The 14,664-nt window shown below is 50.7% G+C and overlaps 1 protein-coding gene across 6 annotated transcripts in view; it reads right to left on the bottom strand.

The window, feature by feature from the left end:
* Positions 1-14,664, bottom strand: part of BRD4 (bromodomain containing 4) — an 82,997-nt gene that overhangs the window by 24,143 nt on the left and 44,190 nt on the right. For 4 of the 6 annotated variants that reach the window (XM_032628447.1, XM_032628449.1, XM_032628451.1 and 1 more), the window contains exons 2-7: positions 11,274-11,592; positions 7,430-7,567; positions 6,168-6,303; positions 4,247-4,536; positions 3,202-3,567; positions 2,187-2,315 (exon numbers count right to left, since the gene is read on the bottom strand). In XM_032628447.1, coding sequence (XP_032484338.1) covers positions 2,187-2,315; positions 3,202-3,567; positions 4,247-4,536; positions 6,168-6,303; positions 7,430-7,567; positions 11,274-11,558 — 1,344 coding nt within the window. In that variant the 5' untranslated portion in view covers positions 11,559-11,592. Of the gene's footprint in view, positions 1-2,186; positions 2,316-3,201; positions 3,568-4,246; positions 4,537-6,167; positions 6,304-7,429; positions 7,568-9,680; positions 9,753-11,273; positions 11,593-14,664 lie in introns of those variants that run through there. The other 2 variants (XM_032628450.1, XM_032628448.1) reach the window with 2 other exon arrangements.

Raw genomic sequence — 14,664 nt, 5'->3', positions numbered from 1 at the left:
CTAGAGGAAAAGTCCACACAGGGGGCCTGCCACGTCAACTGGGCTGAATCAGGCACCCCCACCTGCCTCCTGGCATGTTACTTTCAACAGCGTGGAGACCCAACCTGCAAGGGACAAAGCAAGCTGGGGGCAGAGGCAGCCTCGTGCTGAGTGGCCCACTGCGCACTGCCCCCTCCCCCCACCTGAAGTGGACCCTCCTCGAGGGCAAGGACCTTGTCCCATCCAGCCTGTTGTCTGGAGTCAACGTTTAGAAAAGAGGCTGCTTTGTGGCGAATATCTCAGTGCCCTTGCTATGAGCAAATCCCGTGTCTGGGATGCTCATGCCACTCCCAGAAGGAAAAAAAAGCAAAAGAAACAAAAAGAGCCTTAAAACAGGCACAAAAATTAGGAAGACGAAGAGCTAAAATATATCAGAGAATATCTTCTTTCTTCTTTTTAAATAAAGTTGCTCAAAATAGTGATCTTTGGTGCTGACAGAGAACTTGTTTAGCTGTTTGCATGAGGGCAAATAAAGGACATGGGTATTAATCTGGGCAAATGCTATCCAAGTCCTCAGGGAGGAGAAGGAGAGAGAGAATGGGGAAAGGGGGTGGGTGCGCCTGCCACCCTGCATCCCTCCCTCCCTCCCTCCCTCCCTCTCTCCTCTCCCCCTCCCTCCCCCTCTCTCTCTGGGCACCACTGCCACCTAGTGGCTACATATGAGAATTGCAGAAAAGTTATAAATCCTGATCTGCTTCAAGGATGAGAAATGCAAAAGTAAATACTGAAAAAGGAAGCTTTGTGAAGAAAGCAGACAACATAGCACTGAATTAAAGAAAGTCCCCCTTCCAAAAACATAAAACAGAACTAAACAAAAAACCTCAGATAAAATAAAACTAATAAATAGCCAGTAGAAATACAAACCTTCAAGTCTGAGTGTGTGTTTAACGATAGCCAGATCCATGCTAGTAAGTTGTTTTTTTTTTTTTTTTTTTTTTAAACACCTAGAGTTTCAGAGCACTAAAGGCTAACCCAGACAGGCTGCAGTGAAAGACCAAAGAGGACCATGCCTTGGCTCCAACATGATGACATAGGAGACACTATGCTGGTGAATGCATGACAACGTGTGGAGTTAACAGAGCTGGAAGGCAGGTGGGCAAGCAGGGCTCAGGTGACCTCTGATAGACACCAACCCACAGGTCACCAAAGGCCTTTTGCAAGCCTTGCTTCTGGAAGCATTTCACAGATGGCTGAGAAAGCCTGGTTTGAGAAAGGCCCACCCAGGTGCCAGGAGAGGACCTGATGCAGGATGTGCAGACTGGACCTGTACCTTGTGACAGCAGGTGGCTCAGCCCACAGTCTGCTTTGACCCTGAAAGCAAAAGTGCAACCTGGGACCTTGGGGAGAAGAGGCTGGGAATTTTTATTATGTGTAATTTCAAATAATAATAAAACACATTATAACAGTACTAAATATCGACTTTTTTCTCCATAATTTTTAACTCCTCATTGTTCTACCCAAAGATATATCTCTGTTTAAATTTGGGTATATGCTTTTCCTTTTTTTTTTTTTTAAATAGAAAAAAGTGGAGTTAGTTCACATATTTATGCTGTAATCTGCCCCTCCCTTCCACCCATGTGTGCACTCCACAGCGTACATCACCCAGAATCTACTTGAAGGGGCTACGAATCCCACCCATTAGTGCATCATGGCCACACAGAACATCTAGAAGCAGCCGCCCTGGAGCAGGAAGGCAAACAAAGGCTTTCAAGGCTCTGGTGAAGAAATGCCCACAGTTGGCAGTTACTTCAGCTCAGAACTGGGACAAACTGTCTACCTGGCAAGAGTGTCCCTCGCCGACTTGAGACAGGTCTGTTTTGGAGAAGAGGTTGGGCCATGCACAGGACACGCACTCTTCCAGCCAAGGGCAACCGAATGCAGGGGGGTGGGGGGCTTTCAGTGGAATACCCCAAAATCCAAAATGCCCAAGACCATAACCAACCACCCTGCTTTAATTATAAGGAAATAATCCTAATGTAAAATTTACGTGTTATCCTGACTTTAGTCCACTCTTCCAAAGCAACATGGCATTATACCAAAGCAAGTGACAAAATCTGCCAAGGCCCATAGTGGCCTGGCCCACCCAGGACCCCAGCCAGCCTGCTCCTCTGCAGGATCCCACACCCAGAGCTCCCCCAGAGCCTCACCTGGAGCTTGCGGGCCATGGCCACCACCTCATGGTCAGGAGGGTTGTATTTGTAGCAGTTGGAGAACATCAATCGGACATCGGCACCAAATTCCTGAGCATCACGGTACTCACGGGCCTCCAGTTTAGACTAGAAAGACAGGACGGGTCCTGGTTAGCCATGGCTGCCCCTGCTCCAGTGGGGAGGTGGCAGCAAGGAGGGCTGCCTGTAGGAAGGAGCAAGTCAACTTCTCAATGGCTCTGGGTTTAACCCAGACCATAGCAGGGAGAGGTTATCACCCCAGTTCTCAGCACCAGGTGGACAAGGAGATACTCCAACACCAAGTCTCAGGGCGAGGAACTGCCCTGCTAGCATCCAAACCTACCCACTGTGCCTGGCTAAAAGGCAAGTGGACAGAGAAGCCGCAGAGGTACTGCTTAAGCCAGAACTGCAAAGGGAGGGCTGGGCCCAGTTCTGACTTGGCCTGTACTTGTCCTGGTGACATCGGACAGGGCACTGGTCAAAAGGAACACAGCAATGTCCCCTGCTCTGCCCATCCCACGTTTGGGCAGGCTTACTCCACTCTCAGAAGGAGAAAAGTGCCAAAAGGCTTAAAATAAACAAACCCAAAAAGGCCTCAGGATACTACAGTGAAAATGCCAGCACTTGTGTGCCCTTTACTAAGAGACACCAAGGCCTTCTTCATGACATAGAGCCTGGCAAAGTCACCACTCCCCAAACTCTCCAGGAGCATCTACCGAGTGAAGGTATCTATGGGCACTGGGCCTCAAGGCCACAAGAGGGCTCATCCTCAGATGAGGGAAAGGGCAGCATTGCTGTCTGTGACCAAAATGACCACATGATCTCAGATGATGTCCCCATAATCTCCAGCAGGGGGCACTGGGCTTCCCTGGGCTGGTGAGAAGAGCCTAGACAGCTAGTAAGACTGGGCGCTCCTCTTGGACAGGCCTCAGAGGTGCTGGCCTTCCTTGTCCCAGGGAGCCCGTTCCCCAGCTCCAGGGGCACACCCACTAACCTTGATTGTGCTCATGTCCATGGGGTGCTTGATGATGTCACAGTAGTCATGCAGGCCCAGCGCCTCCACGTCCACGGGCTTGTAGAAAGGCCAGGCGTAAGCTGCGTGCTTCTTGGCAAACATCTCCTTGAGAATGCCACTACAGCACTTGAGCTGCTCTGAGACCTTGCTGCTTTTATCTGGTGCTGGGTGCTGCTGCGAGTCGGGCACGTCCTTCTTCGGAGGCTTAACAGGCCGGCTGCTCTCCCGCCGGGGGCCCACCAGCTTGGTGGTCTTGGGCTCCGGGGGCAGTGAGGGTGGCTCGTGAATGGGGTCGATGGTGGTGGGGGTGGTGGTGTCCGCTTTCCTCTTAACCCCCTTCTTTGTCTGCCGAGAGCACAGGCGCGATAGGCACGGTCAGAGGCAGCGGCTGGCACAGCGGGCCCTCAGGGTCACTCCTGAAGCCAGGTCCTTTCTAGGGTCTCAACACTCACAGGGAACAGGGCCCAAAGGTAAATTCCACAGGTGAAGGACTGAAGACAGGGAAACCCTGTCCCACCACTCTGTTCTGCAGCTGGGACAGGACCCTGCCAGTGGCAGGAGAAAGCACACAACTAAGTGTGGGATCTGCTCACCAGAGGCCAAAGAGACTTTTGAAAGCAGTTTCCTACATGCCAGGGACCTCTCCCACAGCCAACCTCTGTCACTCTGGCCACCCATGGGAGGCACATTTCAGAGACTATTTAGACAGCATCTGCAAATATGCAGTCTAAATTAGAAATGGGAAGGGGGGCAGCAACCCCCTGGGAGGTGTTACTCAATTATGGGATCTGTGGGTCAGCAAGACAGCAGCTTTTAGGCTGTGCTGATTTAAACACAGCTTGATCCCCCCAGGTCCTAACTACCCACAAGTGCCCTGGGAGCCAGAAGCATCAGCAAGGATAGGTGACTGTCTTCTGTAAGCCTCACTGCAATGGAGTGGAAGGGGAGGCAAGGGTCATCTAGCTGAGGTGACCGGAGCCAGCCAGTGGTCAGGCTAGGCCACACACACGCACAGGACGCTCACCTTCACAGGCTGTGGGGTGGCCGCGATGATGGGCGGGTGGCTCTGCACAGGCTGGGGGGCTGGTGCGGGCGGGGGCAGTGGCTGGGGAGGCACCGGCGGGGGCGTCTGCAGTGGCTGGGGAGGCACCACTGTCATGACAGGGGTCTGGACGATGAGGTCTGGGGTGACAGCGGGGAAGGGGTGAGGTGTGGCCTGCACGGGTGGAGGATTCTGCTGAGGGGTCTGGGTCTGCGGAGGAGTCGATGCTTGCGTTGTGTTTGGTACCGTAGAGACGCCAGGTTTTGCTGTCCCTACCAATCATAAAAGGGACAGGTGGTTAGATGCCATGTCTGCACGCCGGCTGACCTTGTGGGGACACTGCCACATGTGGCAAGCACACATCGGCGTGGGCATGGCACACAGTGTCTCTGTAACTATTTGTCTAAGAGACAGAACAGCCTAAATACCTTGGACCTCAGCCAAATCTGTCCACCTGTCCCAGGGGGCTCTGAGAGCAGTGGCACACCACATTCCACACTTCCTGGGGTGTCCTGGCTCCAAGTCCTGACTTGGGGACTCAGGCACAGAGACCCCTTCACGAGCATGAAGGCTTGAGCCAAAGGCACAGGAAACACACGCTGAGAGTCAGCACCAGGACAGTGACAGCAAAAAAAATGCTCCTTGGTGCTTTCAGGCAGAGCTGTCCTCATTCCCAGAAACGCTGCCTTCTGAGTAAGCATTTCTGGCAGGGGGACGGAATCGGCAGCCCTGGCCAAGGTTTCTGGAAATTGGCTACCCCCACCTCTCTGAATCACAGGGGGAGGCTGGACGGCTGCTGCCCTTCATGACCGGCTCAGACTGCCTCCCTGCAGTTGTGTGGGTGAGCCGAAACACACGAGGCGCTACATCCACCCCATGTAAAGACCAAACCCCTTGTCCCAGGAAGGGAGGATGGGGCTCCTTGGTCGTAAGGATACTGGATGCCTCTGGGCAGGTTCCATGGCTAAGGGGTGACCCTCAAGACCAGCTCTCCTTGGCTCCCCCTCAGCACTACAGGGGATCTAGCCAACCCCCTCTGCTCCCACGAAGCCACCACTTCCACGTGGGATAGGAAGTCACGTGAAAGCCCACTCCTTAGAGAAGCAAACAACTCACAGCACAGGCTACCTTGCAAACATCACCTTTCTGCAGCACGGAGCTGCGGATGGCAAGATGCAGAAGGCAGCTGTTTAAACTTTTCCTAGACAGAAACATTTCATGAGTAGGCTACTCCCTACCAGCTGGCCTTCGGAATCCCGTGTCAGGCTTGGGGGCAGGGGTAGGTGCTAAGGTAGACAAAGAGGGCTTGACTTCAGAAGACTATCAAATAGCAGACATGGCTCCAACACAAGTGTATTAATAAATAATTCAAATAACAAACCTTAAGGCTCTAGGACTGGAATATTAATTAAAACTGCCCTTGATCAGGTTAATTTATCTAAAATGAAAAACAAAGACTGACTATAGCACTGGTGGGATGAAGAATTCAAATAATTTAAAAATGCTTTGAAAAAGTTGTACTTTCTTTTTAACTGGAGTCCATCAAAAAAGGCTAGGCCCAATTTTTCCTACTTTGCTGGAGGGTCACATGGTCATATGACCCTCTGGGCTGGTTCCCCTGATGAACCTGGCCTCACCATACCCAAACAGCAACAAGGCAGGGAGTGTATAATATAGTTGTCTTCCCACCACTCCCAGTCTCCCAGTGAAATTGGAGAAGGCTGGCAAAGACTAGGGAGAAATAAAGCCAATTTCCCTGCTTTACTGTTCCCCAGTATATCCCCAAAGCAGCTCACCGGGGCTTGCGGAAATGCCCATTTCACACTGCTTTATGGGTCCCCACTTTGCCACAGGCTATTTCAGTGTGAAGCTAATAGTGCTGGGGACACGGAAGGTACCCTACCTGCTTCTTTCCTCCCACGTCCTCTTCCTTTTGCCTGGACTATCATGATCTCAGTTTCTTCAGTGGGCAGTTCGTTGATTTTTTGCAAGAAGAGCTTCTCCAGAGCTTCTGCCATTAAGACTATGTCATCTCCAGGCTAAAAGAGGAGACACATGTGGTGAGGGTTGGAAAGCCCTCCCCACCTTTCTAGACAGAATAAGAGCTCCCCACCCTATGCCCCAAAGTGTGGAGCATCATATTCAGGGTACTTCCCAATCTAAACCCCAAAGGGCCAAAACAAAGCTATCCTAACTGGCATCATAGAAGCTTCATATGCCTGCAGGTCTGCTGCCTCTCTAGTCTTTTAACCTCTGGCTTGAGAAACCATCCCAATGCCTTAAGTATCTATCAAGCACTGCCAATCACACACAGGGGCCCTCCTTGCACTAGCGCCTCCTTCGACATAATGCAACTTCACTAGAATTATTTGAATTACACAGGATTTCTTGTCATAGATACGTGAACAGGGCTCCAATAATGTTCCCTAGTATATCCCCAAAGCAGCTCACTGGGGCTTGGGGAAATGTCTACTTCACACTGCCTTATGGGTCCCCACTCTGCCACATGCTGTTCCCACTCAGCTCTAAATGGAGAACCTCATCTGTCCACATTTCCCTTAAACCTAGTGGTGAGAGCTGAGACTTTAAACAAATGATCTGGCTTCAAGGCACAATCGAGCTGAATGGTTTGGCTACTGGGTTAAGTGATATTTATGTCTACATGTAAGACCCTGTAAGGGAACACTTGATTCTATGGCCATTAGCTGTCAATGGTCATGTCCACAGTTCCAGATGCGGCGGGTGGGCCCCACTGTACCCTCTCTCATATTTAGGTTTCTGTTTGAGCACACCTTTGTACAACTATATCTTGGTAGGTTCCTTCCTGACAATTTGTGTCGTCCAAACAGACTTTTTAATGCGTCGTCACTGTCCTTTTCACACCTTCTCTACTAGACATGCTCAAGAACCAAAGTCCCAAGGGTATCAGAAGCACATGCTTCCAGCTAACAAGGACAGCTTGGAAACATGACCAAAATGTTTTTGGCCTCAAAAGAAACACACCCAGTCACAGGCAAAACCAGCGGTCCCATTTACCTCTGTCGCCAATGGTCTCCTCTCGTTGGACTCTGATCCCACCTGCACCCAGCACCCCTGCCCAACGGGTTCCAGACATGCCCACCTCCTCCTTTACCTTCTCCTTCTCTATCAGCCCCCACATCTCACCTTGTTGTAGATGTAACAATTTGTAAACATAGTGTTGAAGTCCTGGATACATTCCTGAGCATTCCAATAATAGTTGTTTTCCAAGCGCTTCTTTATTGTTCCCATATCCATAGGTGTTTTAATGATCTTATAGTAATCCTGGAGAGCAGAGAGAGCAAAAGGCCAATGTCACCCCTGCAGCCATGCAGTACTCACAGGTGGGCCTGCAGATGTCACTCCAGGTCACTCTACAGACATGCAGGCCTAAACTCTTCCATGGTATCAGTGAGCCATCTCATGGGGACCCCAAGATAAAGTGGATCAGGGAAGGATTACTAAAAGCTGGGTGGCAATTTAGAGAAAAAATGTGCAAGTTTGCCAACTGTCCTGTCTGGGAACAGGCTATGCTGTCTTAATTGAGATCTATGTTTTTCTCTATTTTTTTTTTGATGTTAAAATATCCTTTCATTTTTAGTAAGTATGCGGAAAGCATACAACCTTTAAAAAAAGTGGTTCTTATCTGGTAAAATAACCCATGGTAATTTCTACTTTCTCCCTGCTTCAAATTTTCCACATCAATAAAATGCAAAATCCTACAGAACCAGCATTCAAGCCCACCCATAACAACTAGATCCCTTGCTTCCTGTCACACTAAAGAACCAAGGAGCAAAAGCCTCTACCTTCAGTTCATCGCACTTCCATTTCTTTTACCTGCAGTCTACCACTAAGGATCCACTAGTATCTGGATACAGTTCAACAACTAACCAGGTTAAGTGCCAGATGAGGAATCAAATGGACAGCCCTCACAATCCTTAGTAAAAACAAAACAAAAAACACCACACAACCCTCCCTGCCCCCTGCCCCCCGACCCCCCACCCGGCAGCCGACCCACTCCTCAAACCTTCAGATCTTACTCTACAAGTGCTAAACAGAAGAAGCCAGACAGCAGGTGTAGACGTCCTAAAGCCCTTCAAATCAAACTCTCTTCTACCATCATAACTTTTTCTAAATCTAAACCTATTCTAAAACCAAACGCTTATTTTTAAAATCAACCACAGGAAGAATTTGGGGACAGATCAGGCAGTGCCCAGGTTTCCAGGTGGAAGGACCACAGAGAGCCAGGCAAGAAGAGGGACCTGCATACAGCCAGCCGGCCCCACTGAGAACCACATTCTCTGAAGCTCCCACAATTAGACTCAGGTGAAGTTATCAGAACCAAGTCCAAGGGGAAGTCTGACAGCAGAGGGGCAGGCCTAGGCTTTAGCAAGCACCAAGGTCCTGCCCAGGAACAGTGGTGGACAATACTGAAAAGGTGAGCAAGCGGTGTGAGGTTCTGAGTTGCTCTGACAACCATGAGAAAGGAACAGAAGCCACTGGCATACACATAGGTCTGGCGAAGATCACAGCCCTGCCCAGCCTCAAGGGGCTACATTTGCTCTGACCACCTTTCCCAAGAGAACCAAATCCAAATATATCTGCCCCAGGGGAAATTTAGATTTTATTTCACGGCCAAAGGTCTACTTAGAATGGTGTCAGGTGCTTGAATTGGCCTCAGTGTGTCAAAAGTGGTTCAAGGCCCAACAGGATAGCGGTTGAGGACAGAGTAGGAAGGAGGAGGTGAGACGATGACAAAAGAGGATGGGGGCTGGGAAGACTGAAAGGGAGACAGGGGTTTAGGGGCATGACAATCCAACTGTACATGTGTTCTGAATGCAAGAGGCACAAGCATTCTAATACGAAGCCCAGCAAGGAACAGGGGCCAAAACACAGGTAAAGATCTAGAAGGCATCAGAAAACAGAAAAAGAATGAACCCTTTTTTGAGGTGGCCCTATTAATATTTCCTAGAGAAGGGGGTGTCCCTGGAAAACTGGGCATTAGTATGACATTGCTCCCAGCCAAACAGCCCTGCCCCACCCCTCAGGGTTAGCCCCTAGCTCTCCCACCTCTCTTCTTCCTACATCAGAGCTGCTGAGGGTGACATCTAGTCACACTGTGGCCCCTGGGGAGCCTGGCCTCCACTTCAGAGAATGACCTCAAACTCCCAAACCCCTTGGCCTAACAGACTACCCACCCGTGCCTGTCCTGCTGGCTGGGACGCTGCCTTCTCAGGATCTCAAGCCCCCCAGTTCCCCTTAGTTTTCACCCTCTCAGCTCTCCTTGCCTCTGCACCCTCTGCATCTTCCTGTAACAAACCAACCCCTCCTCCATCTGGCCCTGCCGAGCTTTCCCTTCAAAGCCAAGTTTCTTGAAATGATGGCTTCACATCCTCACCTTCTTATTCACACCGTCGCGAATCTGGTTTCTACTTCTGCGTCACATCTTCCTAAGGTCACCAATGCCCTCCTAAAGGCCAACAGTAGGGTCAGGTCGGAATCCTCATCTGTTTGACCTCCCTGTAGTCTCTGACGTAGAAACTTGGGGGTCTGCTCTCTGTGGTTGATTCTCCTGGCCTCCCGCCTCCCTCCAGTGCTGTAAGAGCTGTGGGCCCCCCTTGGATTCCAACCCCCAGCTCCTTCTCTCCCCATTCTTTGCATTTGCTCTGGGAAGGTCACCTCACCTGTGGACCCTGCAGGGCCCAGCCCATTAGCCCAGCTAGAAACTGGTACAGCAAGCTCTCCCAAGAGACTCCCCCCAGTGACGGGCTCGCTGCCTCTACTCCTGATTGTGGTCAATGATAAGAGTGACCTCTGAAGTGCAGATTTGGTGAGGACCCTTCTTTTGTTCCCATACCCTTTCCTCAGTTGGTTCGTGACCCAGACCTGCAGCTCCCCCTCCTGACTCTCTTCCCCTGAGTGCATATGATGGGTATTCAATGGACAGAGAGTACCGGCCAGCTGTTACAGACATAGCAACTTTCAAGCAAGGAGAAGGTCACACTGGTGTGTCCATCCTTCTTGAAACTGGACGCCTGGCAGAGGCTGAGGATCCTATACCCATGCAGCTCGAACTCGTAAACCCACGTCTGGGCCAACTGTAACAATCATCTGATTCCAATTCCCTCGCCCAGGTCAGTGTGTGGGATTTGGCAAACAGCAGAGGGCAATTTAAAGACAATTAGTCCTTGATGCTTTGAAGAAAGGAAAAAATTAACACATTTGTCCTGTTTGCTCCCGAGGTTCAGTTAAAGGTACAAGTTGAGCTTCCAGAACCATTTGCTAGGAATGTGGGCAAATGGAAAGCTCTCAAAGAAAAAAGGAGAGGAACAGGGGTACAAAAGAACAAAGGCAAGTGCAGCATGGCCACAACAAGGCAGGCAGGTGTGAGGGGGTGTGCAGAGGCAGCCAGAGGCAAAGCTGCACCCATACTCCCTCTCTCCATCCAGGCCACCTCCATGTACTTGGCTCCCTGGGAGTTATTCTACTACCTTTCCCTGCCCTGTGCTCTGGGTGATGATGACAGCACCAGTACCAGAAGAGGTACTGCAGCAAGCCAGTCCCTCTCACAATCTGACCAACCACGTCTGCTGAACCTACTGGGCCAAGCGAGCCGACCACATCTGAGGAGGGAGGGCCCGGACCACCAAGTGACCCCACTTTAGCTCCCCATGGAATTGAAAGGCAAGCTGCAAGCAGCCCTCTACCCGTTTCAACATCTCTACAGAATATTTCCCAGAATGCTAGTATCAAAGAAACCAGTTATTATTTAGGCCAATGAGCACGTTCTCTCTCCTTCCCCACTTCCATTCATCAGGACTGCTGAAACCACTGTCAAGGGCCTTGTGGGTGCTGGAGTTCAGAGCTGGACCTCGCGCTTTTCACAATGACTCCAAAGGCATCTCCACCCTCCCGTAAGTCCACCCTCACCAGGAGCAACACAGGAGGAGACCTGAGGACGGCAGCCCCGGACCCTGCCCAAGTTACTCACAGGGAGGTTTAGCTTGACGGCATCCACAGGCTGCTGGAAAGGCCACGCAAACTGGTGTTTCCATAGTGTCTTGAGCACCACTTTGAGCAGATATTGCAGTTGGTTGGTCTGCCTCTTGGGCTTGTTGGGGTTGGAAGTCTCCGGGGGAGGGGGGTTGGTGCTGGCTGTGTTGGCTTGCTGGGGTTGGGCCTGGGCCTGCGTTGTAGACATTTGGGTAGTTTCTAGTCCATCCCCCATTACTGGCAGATTTCTCAATCTCGTCCCAGGGCCGCTCTCCGCAGACATGCTACTGATCCCATCACATTCTTCACTGGGCACTCTACAAGGGAAGAGAAAAGCTACCATCAGAGACCAGGCAGCAGATGGGTGCCACTCACAATGACACATCCCCCAGGGCTGTGGCCTCCAAAGGCTGAGCTCCTCTGGTGAAGACTGATCAGGTTGGCTGGGGAGACACTCCATGCACTGACTAAAAGGGCCCCAGTGAGTGTGCTCCTCAAAGATTCATCATCCAGTAGGGAAGAGAGATCAGGTACCAACTCCGAGGGCCGGGACGTGGAGTCTAGAGTCAACCAGAAGCTGGAAGGGTCTGTGGGAGCTATGGAGTTCACAGGGAAGTGGGTACAATATGCGACATACCAAGTTTTCACATCTGAGAGCTTTTACGGGACACTGTGTATGAGAGAGGATGATTTGCAAGCCCCAAATCATGTCATTTTCATTAAAATTCTTATTTGTATCTGTGGCTCATGAAGCATCTAGCCAAGTGAGTAATTCCACTTGGTGAGTGGGGGCCAGGCAGGATGGAGCAGGAAGGCCAGGCTGCCCACTCCTGACTAGCCCACGCAGTCCACTGCTGAGTGCTCACGCTTATGAAGAACGTTTTCTTGGTAACTTAAATAATATGTTTGCTGATTACAGAAATACCACAAGGTAACTGTGGTAACATAAAAATGAATCCATACTTGACCTACTGTTCTATTAACCAGCTTTTCAAAGCTTATTTATAAAGGTGTAGAGGGGCACCTCCTGTGATCCGCTAGGGACTTGGAGGTGGCACGTGAGCGTCCCCCCTCCATCAGTGCCTTATTAGCACTCTGTCCTGTGCACTGCCCTCAACAACACCTGCTTCAAGACACACCATGAGCATCACTGCAAGGGCGACTTTGTGCACCTGTCCAGTTATTCTAACAGGACAACCACAGGGCAGTGGGTTCATGTTTTTAATGTCAAACTGTCTCTCAGAAACACACTAACCCAGTGGTCCCCAACCTTTTTGGCACCAGGGACTGGTTTCGTGGAAGACAATTTTTCCACGGAAGGCGGGGTGGGGGTGGGGGCTGGGGATATGGTTCAGGTGGTAATGTGAGAGATGGGGAGAAACAGATGAAGCTTCACTCGCTGGCCCACCGCTCACCTCTTGCTGTGCAGCCCGGTTCCTAACAGCCCGCGGACCGATGCTGGGGGTTGGGGACCCCTGCACTAACTCACCCCTTACTCAGAATGCCGAGTTTCTTCACTCTATTAATGAGAAGAAACATCTGCTCAAAAGTACTGATCATCTGCACTTTTTGTGCACTATTTTTCCGACTCCTTTCTGAGGGCAAGAAAAAGGAATGATCAGTCCCTGCAGGAAGAAAGACTGAAAGTAAGCTAGGAGCTGCCTGCATGTTATGAGCAATTCCAGTAATAAACCTAGGAGTTCAGTGAGGGTAAGAAAACCTCTGTGGCTGATGAAGTCAGGCAAGGGCTTAGGAAAAGAGGGAAGATTTTTAGGACCACAGGAGCTGGTAGGCAGAGGGCACAAGAAAAAACACAGCAAGCTGGCTGTCTCTGTCACAGCTTTCTTTCTGGAACACACTTAGCACATACTAGGCACTCTAGTTGCTGATGAATTACTTTATAATTCAGTCCAAGTGTAATTTGAAACAAGGTTCTCACAGTGGTTTCTGTAAATGCAGTTCCAGCAAATTACCGGATTTTAAAGCACAAGGGGAGAACTTGCCATGTAAAAGCAACTCAGTGGTGAGTTCATCATGGGGGGCTGTGGAGAGCTGGACCTCTTGGCCCCAGGCCTGACAAAACTGACATGGCCAAGGAGATCGCTTTCCTTCCAGGGTGCTCTGGTTGATTACAGGTCTAGCTATCAAATGGCCAGAGAGCACACATGAAGAGAGTGCTGCCCCAAGGAAAACGCTGCCGCAGGGCGGGAACCTGTGCAGGAGCAGCCCATGGCCACTGCATGCAAAAGACTCTGGATCTTAGCAATTGTCCAGTGCTGGAGGAAGGGCGTGTTACAGCAGTGTGAGTTAGGTGTCTAGATGTGGTCCTGCATCTGATGCTAAACTTAACTATTTAATGATGTCCAACTGCTTTCAAGATGCCAGCAAGAATTTAGAGTTTATGCCCTCCCAGGTAACTCCCAAGACCCAAGAGGGAAGGGACAGCTCCTATGACAACTTCTAAGTTTTCTACACGGAGAACACCAGCCCAGGAAGAACACTTACAGGAAGGAGGGTTTGTAGGTGCAAAGCCGATCCCTGGTACCTCTCTTACACACACGGTGCTAGAGATGGGGAAGGGACACCCAAAGCTAAAACCAAATGGGCATCTGGCATAAGAACGTGATGGGGACTGGAGGTGGAGACTGGCTGGCCAGCAGCCCGTGAAAGCATCCCTGAAGCCAAGAGAGCAGTGTGCTAGGAGTTCAGGACCACGGAAGGACATTTCCCGAAGCAACTTAATTTGATGATGGGCTGATGAAACTTTGCAATAGCACAACAACCTCGAAGGAGCATTGTGGACTACAATAGTTTCCAAAGGCAGACATGACTGGATAGGCCTGCTTCAGGCTCTGGGGATACAAGGCACTTTCCTTTTCCCATCAGGGGTACTTCTGGTACAAGTATGGCCAGAACTAAGCACCATGTGGTCCTGGGAAGAAGTGTCATGCAATGAATCAAGGTGGGACAGCGGGGATGGAGGTGCTACTGGTGGAAGGGAGGTACATGAAGTGCACCTGGCTGGGAGCTTGGAAAGGACAGGGTGGATCCTGGAGCCCTGACTTGAGTAAACATACCCCAAAGAAAGCAGGATGAGGCCACATACAGATCCAGGGAGAGGGAGCATCCAAAGGCTGGGATAAGGTGTAGAATCATCAGAAAGGGCTTGCTCAGAGAAGAGAACAGAGGGAAGAGAGAACAAGGGGCTAGGCTGAATCACTCCACACTGAGTGTAATGTGGGAGGAAGGGAGGAATCTGGCTGAGAGCAGGTCACTGACCTAAGGCAGGATGTGAGGGTAGCCTAAGGAGGTGACAGAAGGAGGCAGTACCTGGAAGCTGCGTTTGGCTGTGCATGGAGCTTTGCAGACAAAAAGCATGCCTTCATTCC

The sequence above is a fragment of the Phocoena sinus genome, chromosome 3, assembly GCF_008692025.1.
Source record: "Phocoena sinus isolate mPhoSin1 chromosome 3, mPhoSin1.pri, whole genome shotgun sequence".
NCBI lineage: Eukaryota > Metazoa > Chordata > Mammalia > Artiodactyla > Phocoenidae > Phocoena > Phocoena sinus.
This window is presented reverse-complemented; position numbering and strand designations above follow the sequence as displayed.